General features: G+C 57.1%; 1 protein-coding gene across 1 annotated transcript in view; it reads right to left on the bottom strand.

Moving 5' to 3' along the window:
• CNTN2 (contactin 2) overlaps positions 1-15,391 on the bottom strand; it is a 32,860-nt gene that overhangs the window by 4,414 nt on the left and 13,055 nt on the right. The window contains exons 3-22 of the mRNA XM_082703894.1: positions 14,893-15,037; positions 14,589-14,764; positions 14,340-14,435; positions 13,749-13,958; positions 13,363-13,462; positions 11,637-11,812; positions 11,108-11,244; positions 10,520-10,649; positions 8,736-8,886; positions 8,484-8,611; positions 7,983-8,158; positions 7,349-7,469; positions 6,659-6,817; positions 6,095-6,244; positions 3,991-4,061; positions 3,441-3,675; positions 2,998-3,110; positions 1,490-1,676; positions 648-760; positions 35-203 (exon numbers count right to left, since the gene is read on the bottom strand). Coding sequence (XP_082560020.1) covers positions 35-203; positions 648-760; positions 1,490-1,676; positions 2,998-3,110; positions 3,441-3,675; positions 3,991-4,061; positions 6,095-6,244; positions 6,659-6,817; positions 7,349-7,469; positions 7,983-8,158; positions 8,484-8,611; positions 8,736-8,886; positions 10,520-10,649; positions 11,108-11,244; positions 11,637-11,812; positions 13,363-13,462; positions 13,749-13,958; positions 14,340-14,435; positions 14,589-14,764; positions 14,893-15,037 — 2,943 coding nt within the window. The remainder of the gene's footprint in view (positions 1-34; positions 204-647; positions 761-1,489; positions 1,677-2,997; positions 3,111-3,440; positions 3,676-3,990; positions 4,062-6,094; positions 6,245-6,658; positions 6,818-7,348; positions 7,470-7,982; positions 8,159-8,483; positions 8,612-8,735; positions 8,887-10,519; positions 10,650-11,107; positions 11,245-11,636; positions 11,813-13,362; positions 13,463-13,748; positions 13,959-14,339; positions 14,436-14,588; positions 14,765-14,892; positions 15,038-15,391) is intronic.

Genomic DNA, 15,391 nt, shown 5'->3' with positions numbered 1-15,391 from the left:
TCTCCTGGGGAATAAGGTGGGGGAGAGCCAGCACCTCCATTCCTCACGATGTGGACTTCCGCTGGGATCCCATCTCCTCCAGGCCCCGTGGTCCGAATCTGCACCAGGGCATGACCAATGTCTTCCGGAACGGCAATGTCTATCCAGTTCCTGCTGGTGACATGGAGCGTGGGAGTCGGGTGTAAGTCGTTCTGGTACAGCATCTGTGGGGAGGAGGGCAGCCAAGGTAGAGCTTACTCACACCGGCTGGTTCTTCTCTCTTCCCCAGCTCTGGGCACCGGGATGTGCCCATTCAGTGCTGGTCCTCACCCTTCCCGTTACGTGTTGACTGGGAGCAGACCCTTAAATAAACTCCTCATTAGAGGGAGGACAGGTTGCAAGGAGCTGAGCCATCTTTGCAGACTCCTTAGGGCTGGAAGGACCCTCAGACTTCACCTAGTTCCCTCGAGCCCTGCCTTCCCGCCATCCTTCCTTCAGCCCCCTTTCTTCTGTCTCTGCTACAAGCTCTCTGTATCTTTTGGTGCCAACAACCCCAAATTCTGCTTCCGTCGGACTCGGACTTGCTCCACACTGCAGCTCCCTGTGGCCGCGGGAAACGCAGAGGCCCAGTGCCCGGCCACTCGGTGCCTGCTGGAGCCCTTCCTTACCTTATAGCCCGTGACCGCAGACTCATTTCGGAGAGGAACCACAGGATCCCACTTGATGCTAAGACTGGAGCTTGAGAAAGTCCATGAGATGTTGCCAGGAGGGCGCTGTGGAGCTGCGGGAGGAGGGAGAAGACTGAGAAATGTTCCCAGTGTTTCCTCCCCAGCCACCCCCTTGCCTTAGCCAGTCTTTTTCTAGGAGTCTGCCTGCAGCCATTACACCCAGAACATTCCATCACAGCTGCCTAAGAAACAAACTTCAGGAAACTCCAAAGGCTGGAGAAGAGAGATGCTTCAGAGCCCATGAGCTCTCCCTATTTTTTTTTTTAGATTTTATTTATTTGACACAGAGAGAGAGATCACAAGCAGGCAGAGAGGCAGGCAGAGAGAGAGGAAGAAGCAGGCTCCCCGCTGAGCAGAGAGCCCGATGCGGGGCTTGATCCCAGGACCCTGAGATCATGACCTGAGCCGAAAGCAGAGGCTTTAACCCCCTGAGCCACCCAGGCGCCCCATGCTCGCCCTATTTACATTAGTTTTCTTCTTTTTTTTTTTTAAAGATTTATTTATTTAGAGAAAGAACGGGAGCCTGAGTGGGAGGAGGGGCAGAGGAAAAGCAGGCTCCCTGATAGGCAAGGACCCCAATGCGAGGCTTGATCCCCGGACTTTGGGATCATGACCTGAGCCAAAGGCAGACGCTTAGCCGACAGAGACACCCACATGCCCCTAATCTCATTAGTCTTGCTGCCTTGTTTCTGTCCAGGCCCGGGCTTGTGGCCTAGAACATTGGTCTTTTCACCCGGGAGTGGGTGGTCCTAGAGGTGCTCCCACCCTCGGGAGAGACTCACGGGGCTTCATGGTAGTGGCATTGGCAGAAGGGCTGGCGGGCCCAGTGCCTGCCCGGTTGTAGGCCCGCACGGTCACGTGGTACTTGGTGTTGGGGTGCAGGCCAGTGACTCGGGCACTGGTGTCCAGCCCCGCGGTCCTCACGCGGTCGGCGGCTGCTTCCTTGTCCCCAGCCTTCCAGTAGCGGATCTGGAGGGGGCAAGGGGAACCCGTAGGGTCAGCAGCCAAGCCCCCAGCTCGGGTGGGGAACCCTGACCCTGGCCCTGACCACCAACATTCTGTTCCTCTCCTTCTCCCTCTGGTCCTCGTGACTCAGTCTCGGGTCTCATAACATGGACACTGGGCCACGTGCTCCAAGACAGCAGGGCCACGTGCTTCCCACTATCATTAGCAGCCTCTGGACAAACCGCAAGATCAGTGAGGGGATGTTACTACCGCAGACTGGGAGGCAAAGCACCCGAGGACCAAGAGGAGGTGACCTTGGGTAAGAAGGACCATCTGACCACTGGACTCACACCCACTCAGAAGGCTCCCAGCCTCTCTTCTTCCTTGAGAGGAGAAAGAAGTGCCAGGGAAGCGAGCTAAGGCGGACGGAGGAGGGGGCTGCTGCCTTTTTGGCAGCCACAGAGAGCCTGGTCCAGGGGCAGCGTGGAGACTTGGGTGGAATGAGGCGGCGAGGGGGCAGGAGACGCGTGGGGCTGGGCACAGACTCCTCCCGGGGGTGGGGGGCTGGAGAAACCCAACCCCACTGAGTTCTCTCCAGGATCCCAGGGGGGCTGTGTACTTGCAAAGCAGTCCCCGCCCCCACCGGCAAGCTGATGACGGCTGCCGGGTAAAGACGCAAACCATCATCATATTAGCAGGACTGGTTAAATATTCATCCACAAGAAGGACACTTTGGTGGTGTTACCTCCTCAGTGCAGCTTGCCTGTCCCACTGCGCTCAGACCCAGAGCTAAGGCTGCTGGAATGGAACGTCCAGACTTGCCCTTACGCTCGCCTGATCCTTCTCCCTAGGCGGTGACATTTCTTCCTTTCCCTTCTTGCCCTTCCTACTGCTCCCTCTTGCTCTCTGTCCACTCCACAAGGTGCTCCAGCATGAAGTCACTGGGGGCTCAGAGCTCAGGCCGGAAACTGCTGGGCCCACTGTTCCCAGGGACAGGACGACCAACGGGCACGAGGAGGGGACCATGCTCTCCTCTGCAGGCTGACGATGCTAGCTAACTGGGCTCTGGTGTGAAAGGGACAGGCTATGTCCCTTCCGGAATCTGTGCGGCTCTCCCAGCTTCCAGGGCTGGCTCTAGGCAAGCACTGAACTTCAAGTCTATCCACAGGTCAGGCTTTCGCTCTCGACCTGGGGAGGGGCTTGGCTCAGGCTACCTCCCCAGGGCTGCACAACGATGACAGCAGTCCCCCACCTCAGTGAATGAGTAATCCCAGGAGGAGCGACTAGTGAGCTCTGAGGTGCCCCTAGCCCCCCTTCCGATCCCAGGACCCAGGGCAGTGCTCACCTCGTACCCCAGGAGGATGCCGTTCGTGTCCTGCTGCACAGGTTCCCAGGTCACGTTCATCTCTGAGGAGGAGACCCCCTTGGCCCAGACCTTGGTAGGGGCCACCCTGGGCTCTGGGGACCGATACAGAAGGGGTTTGGATTCCCCAGGGCCTCCCCGTGTCCTGCAGAGAAGCTGCCAACAGGGGCCTGCCCTTGCTTAGGATTTCTGAGAACCCAGGGCCCTGGAAGAAGGTCACCTGGGGGTTCCCACAGCCTCCCCCAGGCCACTCCTCTTCCCATGGAGCCCCCCTCCCCCTCCCCCAGGCCTGTGGGGAGACAGGGTAGCCAGGGAATGAGGCCAGATGCCCCCTTGTCCCGTCCCGTACTCCCCACCCTGACATGGAACTGAGCTGGGGTGTGGGCTGCGCCCTGCCCCGCACACCCCACGGACAGGTGGCCCACCTTCCTCGGCCGAGTACACCAGCGCCGTGAGGCTCTCGGGCCCCTCCCCGCGGCGGTTGTAGCTGCGGATCTTGACCTCGAAGGGCGTGTAGGGCCGGACGCTGTCGTTGCTGTAGACGAAGTGCTGGGCGTCGGCGCCGGGCACCCGGGCGGTCTGCCAGCCGCTGCCGCCCTGCCTGCGGAAGGACAGCAGGTAGCCGAAGCCGTCTCCGTTCTGGTACTCCCGCGACATGGGCTGCGGGGCGAGAGCGTGGCGTGGGCGAGGGGCCGCGGTGCGTTTCCCTGCCCGGCCTCCCCGCCCTCCACCTCAGCCTCGGCCAAGAGGGGCAGCCCCAGGGTTCGGGGGCCTTGGCGGGTTTTCTCCTGCAGTAGATGCGAGGGGAGGGAAGGGGGTGCCATTCACCCGGAGTCGGGGCTGCACAGCGGCTCAGTCTGGGTCCTGTCTACATGCCGCGCAATCTGGAGATGAGTGGGGACAGGGGGTGGGTGGGCAGGATTTGTCCCTCCAGAGAGCTAGAGGCACAGTTCTGCCTCTGTCCCTGCAGCTTACCGTCCAGTTCACGATGAGCTCTCCAGGGGCTCCACCCCCTCCACTGAGTCCGGAGGGTGCTACCGAGGGGGCTGTCAGGGCCAAGGGACACAGATGTGGCTGGTGAATGCGCAGTGACAGGGCAGCAGCCTCGCGCCTGTGCCTGTGCAGCAGATGCAAGGGGACACCCCTAGTTTTGTCCTCCAACAGGACCTCTGGATGTGGGCTCTGGAGTCAAGGGAGACCTGACATCAGGTCCCACCTCTGCCACTTAACTAGCTGTGTGTCCCTGGGCAAGTTACTTAACCTCTCTGAGCCCGATTCCCCTCTCCGTAAGATAAGGATAATAATGTTTCTCTCCAAGGGCTCTCAGAAGAATAAATTCAAGGACGACGGTGCCCAGCTCGTGTACCAGTCCTTGCTCTGTTATAGTCGCTGCTCCACAATGATCTTTGTCGTCTTCTGTCAGTTTAAACTAAATAACAGAGACCTACTCCAGTTTGCTCTAAAACGAGGGGAATAAATAATCTGAAACTGCAGTTAATGAAAAAAAAATTTCTTTCAGGTTGCAGGGGGTTTTATTATGATTTTTCTCTCCATGGCAGATTTAATTTCCTAATTGTCTCTAGTATTCAACAAAGCTGATATTAAAACAAGACTCTACTTAATTAGATCAGGGGGTAACTTGGCTGGGCGTCAAAAGAGTTCTACAGAGAATCCTTCAATGGGAAACTTATCACTTGATTCTGATGCCAGGAGCTTAGGGCCTTGTGATGTGCAAGGGGTTGCTTAACCACACTGCCCACATGGTCCTGTTAGCTGGGCGTTCTCATCACCCTTGTCAAGTGGAAAAACCAAGGCCCAGGGGCGCCTGGGTGGCTCAGTGGGTTAAGCCGCTGCCTTCGGCTCAGGTCATGATCTCAGGGTTCTGGGATCGAGTCCCACATCGGGCTCTCTGCTCAGCAGGGAGCCTGCTTCCCTCTCTCTCTCTCTCTCTGCATGCCTCTCCATCTACTTGTGATTTCTCTCGTCAAATAAATAAATAAAATCTTTAAAAAAAAAAAAAAAAAAAAAAACAAGGCCCAGAGCAGTTAAGTGACTTGCCTAAGGTCACACAGCTAATAAATGGAATAGTTCAAATTTGAACTCAACTCTTCTGATTTGAAAGCCTATCATCTTAATTCTGCATCCTGGCTGTCTTTTGCTCACCAACACCTGGGATACCAAAATGAAGGAGATCACTCCCCTCCCTTCATTTGTCTCTCTAGGAAGTTCAACCAAAGAAGGGGCTTTTCCTGGAATTCCTTACTCTGGAGAGGTACCAGGTAAAAATGTTGACTGATTGGAGAATTAGCCTGGGGCTTATGGGAAGCTGTGTTTAAAGGACATAAGAAGGCAGACCCTTACTACACATGGGAGGCGGGAAGCCTCGGAGGGCGGGGAAGGGGATACGGGGTCCTGATTCCATTTGCCCATTGCAGAACCCCAAGGCTCTCATTTTGGACCTTCAGCTGTGAAAATCTGGGTGGGCAGGTGCCCCTCCTGGCTTTTCTCTCCTTCCTTCCCCTTTTAAGATGTGATACCACCTGCCTTTCAGGGAAGCTTGTGAGAAGATTGTACATTCCGCCTGCTCTAAAGGATTTAGAGACACGGACTGCTTCTCTACACACACACACACCTTCCTCATTAACTGGTTTCAGCAGCTCATGCACTACCAGGAAGGACATCTGCCCATCACCCACCCTCATGGTCCTGAGTTCAAGTCCAGACTCTCCTCCAGACTTTGATTTTTCCATTCAAAAAATACACTTAAACCTTTTATTTTGAGATCATCCTAGATTCATATGCAGTTGTAAGGCTGACTCATTTTTTTAAAAATGAGGAGTTTGGACTGGATGGTTCTTCTAGCCCCGACAGGCCCAGGCTGTGGCCCAGGGCAGAGTGCGTCCCGTGAAGCAGGGGCCTTGCCCTGACTGTGTCCCTTTCTCATCTGTTTTGTTAGAGTCTGAAGCCTGGTGAGCAGGGTGGGAACTCCCATAATTGCTCCTCCCCTGGCATTCCCTTCCAGGAGGGCTTGGGGCTGTGCCCAGACATTACTTCTCTTTGGGACCCCCAGTAGTCTGACCTGCTTCCTTGGTCCGGATTTTGCTAGAGGCCCCACTGGGCTCGCCGGTGCCCAGGATGTTGCTGGCTAACACCCGGAACTCATAGTCCATCCACGGCGTGAGGCCCAGCACCTGGGCGGTCTCAGCGTTGCCCTCGATGTTGGCAGGATCTGCAAAGGACCCAGAATCAGTGTGCTGGCACTGGTTAGTTAGTCGATATGGAAAGGGCAGGGACTGGGCCTGACTCACCTTGTATCCGGCCCTCATGGTGGTGCCTGCCATACTCAGTGCTCAGCACCTCTTTTAGAAAGGATGGGAAAACTACTAGAACTCCCTACCCCAGGACCTTTGCTGATGCTGTGTGCATCAGTGGGAATGACAGAGATGGTCTGTCAACGTTCCAAGGACACAGACTGAGTGCTGCTTTCTCCAGCCCTTTCCCCACTCTCTTACCGCCCGTGGGACCGCCTCTCCCAAGGGTCAGGGAACTCCCTGCAGGCGGAGGACCTAAGCCTTTCCCTTTCTCAAGTTCCAGGCTCAGCCAGGCCTTATCAGCACTGACCTGGGTGGAGCCTCACACTTACTGGTGCGAACCTGCTTCCACTTCCCTGCAGGTGGAGTGCGGGCTTGCAGGGTGTACTTGGCAATGGGGCTGTGGTTGTCGAAGCCTCGGCTCCAGCTGAGCTGGACGGTGGTGTCGCCAATGTTCCTCACCACCACGCCTCCGGGGGGACCTGGTGGACCTGCATCAGGGGGTCAGAGCACAGGGAGTCAGAACTCAGCTGCTCCAAATTTGAACCAGTCTCCTTCAGGGGGGCTCGGGCTGGTGCAATACCCAGAAGTGGACAGCAGAGGGCGCACTAAACACGCATGGGGTGGGAGGGCCAGGAATGGGGACAGCAGTGAGTGGCAGGTGCGGTCTGGGATGTTGGAGCGATGTGTCCCAGGCTGGAGGGGCTCACAGAGGCCTTCGTGCAGAGATGTGTATGGATCCCAAAGCCTGCCACCACCAGGCTTTGAAAACTGCTGGCCTCAGCAGAGTTCTCCCGCCTTAGGAAGGGGATTTTTAAAATTGTGGCTTTGGAGGAGGAATATTCTAAAAAAACCATGGGATAAGTTTGGCTCCGGCTCTGGGGACTTAGAAGCCCTTCTCTCTCAGAAGCCCTTCCCCCACAGCTTTCTGGGAGAGGAGGGGAGTTAGGGAGCACAGGTCAGAAGAGCCCAGCCGGCCCCTGAGAGAGTGGGGGCAGGGCCGGGGTGGGAAACCCCATCACCTCGGACCAGGACTGTGGCCTCCTTGGACGCACTGTCCACCACCGTCTGGGCCATGCACGTGTACTTCCCGCCGTGACGCAGCTGGGCGTTCAGGATGGTCAGATCCCCAACTGTCTCCTTCTGCACATGGGGGACAGAAATTGGGGGGGCAGGTCAGAGGAGGGGGCCCCTGCTAGTGCAGTGAGGCATGAGGTGGGGCCTGGAGTCTCCTGCTCCATTATGTCCATGGACCCCCTCGGCATCTTGGGGTTTTGGTTTGTTCAGTGGAAGGAATCCGCTTCTCCTCTGTTAGTACCACGGGACTGAACAACAGTTTGTTATGGAGACAGTCAACCATGGTCCAAGCTGATGATGTCATTTGCTTTGGGGTCAGGATGGGGAGGGAGCCTTGCTGGGTGCCTGGCATTCCAGGTTTGTCCCTAACCTTCTTCTAAATGTGTCATCTTCAGGTGGGATCCAGGGAACTGCCCATCCAAGGAAGGGGGGTCCTCCGAATCCTAGGATAGTTTGCCATCATGGCATTCCTCAGGGAATGGGGAAAGGCTCTGGAGTAGTCACGGTTAAGGACATCTTGAATCCCCTGTCTGTCCAGAAGGAGGGAGGAGCTAAGTGTTGTCTGGCTTCAGGCCTTACCGTGCTGGCCCTCCGGTAGTGCCCCCCGGGCTTATCGAGGTCGATGGGGAAGTCATCCAGGGTCCAGATGAAGGTGAGGTCCATGGTGGGGTCATGGGAGGCGTGGCACTGCAGGGTCAGGCTATCCCCCAAGTTGATGTCCGCACTTGAGGGGGCTAGGGTGATCTTGGTTGCATCTGCCAAAAGAAACAACATCCCGGGGTGGATGGAGAGGGAAGAGGCCCAGGCAGGGGCAGCAGGGCAGGGTGAGAGCATTGGTCTCTAAGCCCTAAGGAAGAGGCAGCATGGCTACCAGGATCTTGACCTCCCAGGAGCCTCACGAGTGTGCGAGAGGGAGGCAGGAGTAGATTCTGGATGGTGGCAAGGGGGTGGTCCCAAACGAAGTCCAGTCCTAGGATAGCCTCAAAACCGAACATGGAGGAAGGTGGGAAGACAAGAGCATGGTGGCCAGGAGGGACAGGCACCCTGTGGCAGCTGAGCCACCTGCCGTCCGCCCCTCACCTCGCACAGAGAGGATGCCCGTGCTGTTGGCTTTCCCCATGAAGTTCTCAGCAAAGCAGGTGTATTTGCCTTCATCTGACCGACTGATGTTTCTTATGATCAAGGTGCCATCCGGAGTTACGGTCACTCTGCAGCAGGAACAAAGCAGATCTGGCCAACTAGGGTCACACTGTCGTCATCACGGGAAGGGGACTCGCCTGCACGGTGGGTGAGGAGGACCAGGGACTGGTTCAGATGGAGGAGGGGTTGTACCTGCTGCTGTTGACCAAAATCTCGGTGCCTTTGCTCCAGAGCACCACGGCCTTCGGAGCCGCCCGGGGCTGACAGGGGATAGCGATCTCTCCACCACGGGCCGCAGGGATCAGACGCTTTACGGGGTTCAGCCTGAAGTCGGGGGCCAGCGCTGGAAGGAGAGGGGAGTGCCCTGCAGTCACCCAGGGAATCCTAACACCGCCCGTTGCCTGGATGAAGAGGTCCGCCGGCCCCACGCTACACCCTACGCATCCGTCGAGGCCAATCCACAAGTGACTTGCAGCAGCACCACTGCCAAAATACACGCGGAGTCCAGCCCCAGCGGGTCACCGGCCCCCAACTGCCCCCATGCTGGGCCAAGCCACTGAATCTCCTGCAGAACTACTGAAAACCCCCTAGTCCGTCTCCCTGTGTTTGCACTTTCTCTCTCCAGTCTCCTCCTCCACTCTGCGGGCTGGCGTGTCTTGGGAGAAACTCGAACACACTCAGGAGGAAGTCCCAGCCCCTCACAAGGGCTCACAGACACGACCCTACCTCTCCACCCACGTCTCACGTCACTCTCCTTCATCGATTTCTTTGATTTTTTAAAGAATTTTTATCTATTTACTTGACACAGGGAGGGAGCACAAGACGGCGAAGTGGCAGGCAGAGGGAGAAGGAGAGGCAGGCTTCCCACCGAGCAGGGAGCCCAATGCAGGGCTCCATCCCAGGACCCTGGGACCATGACCTGAGCCAAAGGCAGACGCTTAACGACTGAGCCACCCAGGTGCCCCTCTCTCCTTCATTTATTATGCTCCAATCATCTGGGCCATTTTCTCTCCCTCGAGGATACCGAAGATTTTCCTGCTTCAGGACCTTTGCACTGGCCATACATTTCGATTAAAAATCCCTCAGATCTTTGCATGGCTGGCTGCTTGTTAACACTCAGGTCACACTCCAAATGTGACTTCCTCCGAGAGGTCGAGCCACCCTATCTAACTGGCCCACCATCCTCCTACCGCTCTGCTGGTTTCTTTATACCATGATTTTCTTTCGGCTGTCCAAACTTATTTAATTACATGATTTTGTGATTGTCCCTCATTCTCCACTGGATTGTAGGTCACTGGAAGGCAGAGACCTTATTTTTCATGTTCACTCCTTAGAAGGTGTTGAATAAATAAATATTGGTTGAAGGAACGAATATACGAATGAGTCTTAGTCAAGCTCACTACAACTTGACAAGGTAGGTATCACTATACCCATTTTGCAGATGAGAAAACCAAAGCCCCAAGCGCTCAAATCATATAACTAAGAACACTAGCATCAGCTGACATTTACTGGGCACCTGTTCGGTGAGGGCCAGGTCCTCTCTGCTTTACCTCTATCTCATTTCCTCTTCCAAACAGCCACACAAGGGTGGAAGTTCTATTGCCCACCTTTTATACATCAAGAAACCGAGACACAAAGAGATTAAGTTGCCAAAGGTTGCACAGCAGACAGGGCTGGTTTAAACACAAATCTAATTGAGTTGGTTGCCAATGATTTTTGCCCCCTTGTTTTTGCGGCAGCCAACGCTTAACGCTAATCGTGCCAGACACGGTACAAGCCAGAAACCCGTCTTCTGGAAGCTTGCAGTCGAGTGTCTCGTCTCCTTTCTTCGATCCCTCTGCTCTGCTCCAAAGTCATTGGAAAATGAAGGCAAGCTGCCCCTTGCATTTGTGTGTTTAGAAACGCTTCCGTTCAGAAGGCTTAAAGCCCCTGCCTGAGTGTCCCTGCCGACGTCCCCTGCCTCCCTGGGCCCGTACCTTGCACGGCCAGCTCAGCGCTGGCATAGATGGTGCCGTGTTTATTCTCTGCCACACACTGGTACATGCCGGAGTCCTCCAGGCTCAGCTTGGAGAAGCGCAGGTCCCCAGCCAGCACCTCCACACGGGACTGTGCCAAAGACAGCAGGGGCAGGGCGTGAGGGGGGCCTGCAGTAGAGACTTGAGGCTGCCGCTCCCTCCCCTCCCCTGTCGAGGCGACTCATTTGTCTCCAGTCCCATCTCAGGACCTCCTGGAATCCCAGGACTCGGGTCCCCCTGGGCCCCTGGATATCAGCACGCTGAAGCCAGAGGGACACGGTGACCTACTCAGGACCACACAGTGATTGTGTGACTCAGTTGTGCCTGGATCCAGGTCTCCGGGCCCTTCAGTCAGGACTCTATCTGGGTGACCATCCTGTGGCCATATGAATCTGGGGTGGAAAGAAGCACCTAGAACCACCCGGCCCGTGGTGCCTTCATAGTCCCAGAGAGACGGCCCAGGGTGGTGCAGTCAGGGAGTAAAGTCCGGAAGGTGAGGGAACCGGATGAGCGGAGCACAGCTGACATGTGGGAAGTCCCGTCTCCTACCTGGGAGGCCAGAGGCTCCCCGTTCCGCAGCCAGCGCACTGTGGGCCGGGGCTTGCCAGCCGCCGCACAGCCCCAACGCAGATTGGAACCGATGTCAGCCTCCATGTCTGAGATCACCTTCAGCCACTCGGGCTGAGCTGCGGGGCAGCAAGAGAGAGAAAGGCCTGGGATGAGCTGGATGGAGCCTCCTGCTCACCATGGACCCGGATTTGAGGGCTGCAGTTCCTGTGACAGACAGCAGAGGGCGCCCTCGGCATTCCACAACAAGGTCGCGGGAGAAGCAGGCTGAAGAAAGTGGGCCCTTGCCGTCTGTGTCGGAGCTGTTTGAGCAACTTAAAAGCATTCCAAAGCCTTCCATGTGCTCTCTGCACCCCTAAGTGAGGCTCTGAGTGTCTGTTTCCACACCCAGTGCAATCCTGGGGCGGAAAGGCTTAAGCCAGGGGCCACCCGGGGCCCCTCCCTGACTTTCGGATCTGCTTCCTAGGGGAGCAAGAGTGAAGGCAGGGGGAGGGGTGTCGCGGCTGTGTACCCTGCACGATGATGCGGCCCTGGACGGTGTCGCGGCCCTTGGAGTTCTCCGCCTCACACTCGTAGGTGCCCTCGTCCTCGAAGCTGACGCTGGGTATCTGCAGGGTGGGCTCGGCGGTGGCCCACTGCGGGGACAAGGAGCCGTCCACTTTGCGCCACTTGATCTGGGGCACGGGGCTGGCAGAGGATACAAAGCCAGAGCGGGTGGGCTGCGCTAGGCAGACTCCCTAGTGCCCGCAGATTCTCCGGCACTTGGGAGGTGCTGGGCAGGTGGGGATGGGGAGGAGGCCGGAGGGAGAGAGGCAAGAGGGGAGGGCGGGGCCTCTCGCAGGTAGGCTCAGAGCTCAGGCAGGGGAGAAGCAGAAAGTAGGTTTCCTCTCGTCTCCTCTCCCCTGCAGTATTGCCATACCAGTAACCTTCCTTGTGTCTGTACCCTGAAGCTGGCTTGCCCTCCCTGTCCCCACCCTGCACTGGCCACTGAGCCTCTTCTGGGACGGCCTTCCTCAGCAGTGGCCTGTGACCTGGGGCTCTGTGGGTCCCCTTCCCCTTCTCCCCAACAGACCTTGCCTTTACTTTTCAAAAGGGCTCTACTTATTAGTAACTTGTGTACTAAAACGGACTAAGATATCAGTGAGTCTGAAAGCGTTAATATATTAATCGTCCATGTACTTTTTTTTTTTTTAATAGGTTCCACACCCAATGTCCAGTGTGGAGCCCAATATGGGGCTCAAACCCAGGACCCTGAGAGCAAGACCTGGGCTGAGATCAAGAGTCAGACACCTAACGGATTGAGGCAACCAGGCGGCCCCATGTGCTTTAAATATGAATTTTCTGGAAGCCCAATAGCTTTTCACAAAACAGGGACATCCTGGGTATCCACAGGAGACATGAGGAAACAGAACCAGTGTGCAAATCACACTGTTCTCCAAACATTTGTTGAGCACCTGCTATTTGCTTAGCCTGTTCCAGTGAATCCTTTCTCTGGGAGAGCAGGATTTCTATTGCAGTTTTTATAAAAAGAACTGTCAGGGGTGCCTGGGTGGCTCAGCGGGTTAAAGCCTCTGCCTTCGGCTCAGGTCATGGTCTCAGGGTCCTGGGATCAAGCCCTGCATCGGGCTCTCTGCTCAGGAGGGAGCCTGCTTCCCCCTCTCTCTCCGCCTACCTCCCTGCCTACTTGTGATCTCTCTCTCTCTGTCAAATAAATAAATAAAATCTTAAAAGAGAGAGAGAACTGTCAGCATGCATAGAACGCTCACTAAATGCCAGGCACTGTTCTAGACATGTCACGTGTGTTAACCCACTTAATCCTTGGAACAACCCTGCGATGCAGGTACTTTTTATGACAGTTCCCATGTACAAATGAGGACGCAGAAGCACAGAGAGGTTAAGTAGTTTACCCATGGCTTTGCAGCCAGCCAGGGACAGAACCAGGACTTGAACCAGGCAGGCCAGGTTGGGGTTCGTGCATGGTGCTCCCTGCCTTCAGCTTGGGATGCTGCCCAGGCTGTCCCCTGAGCCCGTGCCCTTTTGCTGGGAGCGTCCAGTGTGTGTCAGGCCCCTGACATCATGATGCTTTGCTCAGACAGACTGTGCTCATGAGGGGTGGTCCCTACCCACTGCCCCCTCTCTGCTAGACCCTGCCTGCCCTCTCCCTGGGGTCCTGTGGGCCCCCAAGGGGCTCTGACAAGGTGCGCCCTGGCCTGCCCCCTCCCTCCTCCACCACTCACTTCCCAAAGGCGAAGCATTCCAGGGTGACTTGCTGCCCTACTAGTGCATAGGTCTCTGCCGGGAACCGGGCCTTGATGCTGGGTGCGAAGAGCCTGGGATCTGGGGAGAGAGGGAGTTTGCTGACCAGACGCAAGTGATGCGGGCCAGATGCTCGTGGGCTTCGAACTGCAGCACGGCTCAGAGCCGACTCCTTCTTGACCCCTGTTCCCCCTACCTGGGGGCCTGGGCAAGGGTCTTGGGCCCTGCAGCAGGAGGACCCAGAGGTCCAGGCCCCAGACCCTGGGCTCTGTGAGCCCCCTTCCCACCCTCTGAGAGGAACCCTCTTTTCCCAATGTCCGCCGACCCTTCCAGCTCTCTGCTCCCCACCATGCCCCCCGACCCTGACCTTCCGCAGCCAGGTTGAGCTGAGCGAACTTGCTGAAGACGCTCTTGGTGGAGAAGTCCATGTGACTGGTGGCCAGACAGGAGTAGTTGCCCAGGTCTGAGGCGTTGGTCCGGGCAATGTACAGGTTCCCCGTGGTCTGGGACACGAAGTGACGCCCATCCGTCGGGATGAAGTTGGGGAACTCGTTGAGGAGCCAGCGGTAGGACAGGCCTATAGATAGGACAGGGGGAGATTGAGGAAACCATGGGGCGGTAGGCTAAGGGGGCAGCCATGGGGAGGACCCTCGGCGTGCCGGTGGGGATCTCTAGACCTAGTCCCCAGGGCTCCGGTCTCCGAGCTGGCGCTGAGGGGAGCCCTAGGAAAAAAAATGTGGCTTTGCTCCTGCTCTCGGGGTGCTCCCAGTCTGAAGGCAGGGGGAGGGGGCCCAGAGCTAGAAAATGGCAGACCGTGAAGGAAACACAAAATCGTTTTAGGCAGGGGAGCCAGGGGGTCTGTGTTCCCAAGGGTTCCTCACCATCTTTTACTCCAGCCCTGGGTGGCTGGAGGTCCCTGCTGTGCCCTGCCTAACCATGGGCCAGGGGCCCGGCTCACCTGGGTAGTGGGCGGGCGGGTTACAGGGCAGCATCACACCCCAGCCTTCGTGGGTTTTCACCGGGTCTCGCTCCTCTTTGGAGAATTCCTGCAGAACTAGAGGTAAAAACCGGGCACTTGGGCGCCGTCCTCCAATACTGGGGGCCTCTCCCCAGCCGGCCTCCATGGGACATAGTCCCTACCCTTTCTGGACACCCTTCCCAGCCCCCTATGGCCCTCCCCAGAAGTGCAGCCCTCCATGGGTCTCACAGCCGAAGCGGAGGACAGCCTCTCTGCTGACGACGGTGCCCACTGGGTTGGAGGCCAGGCACTGGTAGACGCCGGCGTCCTGGGCCTTGGTGGGGTTCATGATGACCAGGTTGCCCCCCACCAGCTGGTGGCGGGAGCCGGGCTCCAGCTTCATCTCTGTACCGTTCATCTTCCACCTGCAGCGGGGGGCAGACGGGGAGCCTCCTGAGTCCTGCTTGGCCGCACCCAGCCTGGGGGCAGGGCTGGGGTGAGGAAGAGCTGCACGGCTGCCCGGGGCCTCCAGCGCCCGCCGTGAGGGGCTCACCTATAGGTGGCTGGAGGGCTGGCCCGGGCACGGCATGCCAGTGTCACCTTCTCCTCCGTGGACTCCTCTGGGAATAGCAGGCCGAGAGGTTGATCTTCGAAGACTGGCCCAAAGGTGGCCGGGGATCCCCGGGCTGAACTCCGAGCTGTAGATGGGAGACACCACCAGAGGCCTTAGGGCCTAGGGCCCAATAGAGAAGTGCTGTCCCACCGGACATTCTTCGAGGATGGCAAGATGCCATGTTCTGCACTGCCCAATATCGTAGCCACGAGCCCCAGCCTTCAAGCCCTCCAAATGTGGCCAGTGCAGCCAAGGAACCCAATTTAAAATTTTCTTTCATTTTAATTAATTGAAACCTATATTTCAGCAGGCCGGGCAGGCCCCAGTTGGCCAAATTAGTTGAGTAAATCACCCCTCCCACACTCAGGTATGGAGCACCTGCTGTGTACCTAACACCAGACTAGACCGTGTTGCAAAAATGAATAAGACACAGTCCCTC

Source organism: Mustela nivalis (assembly GCF_964662115.1).
Source record: "Mustela nivalis genome assembly, chromosome: 16".
Classification (NCBI taxonomy): domain Eukaryota; kingdom Metazoa; phylum Chordata; class Mammalia; order Carnivora; family Mustelidae; genus Mustela; species Mustela nivalis.
This window is presented reverse-complemented; position numbering and strand designations above follow the sequence as displayed.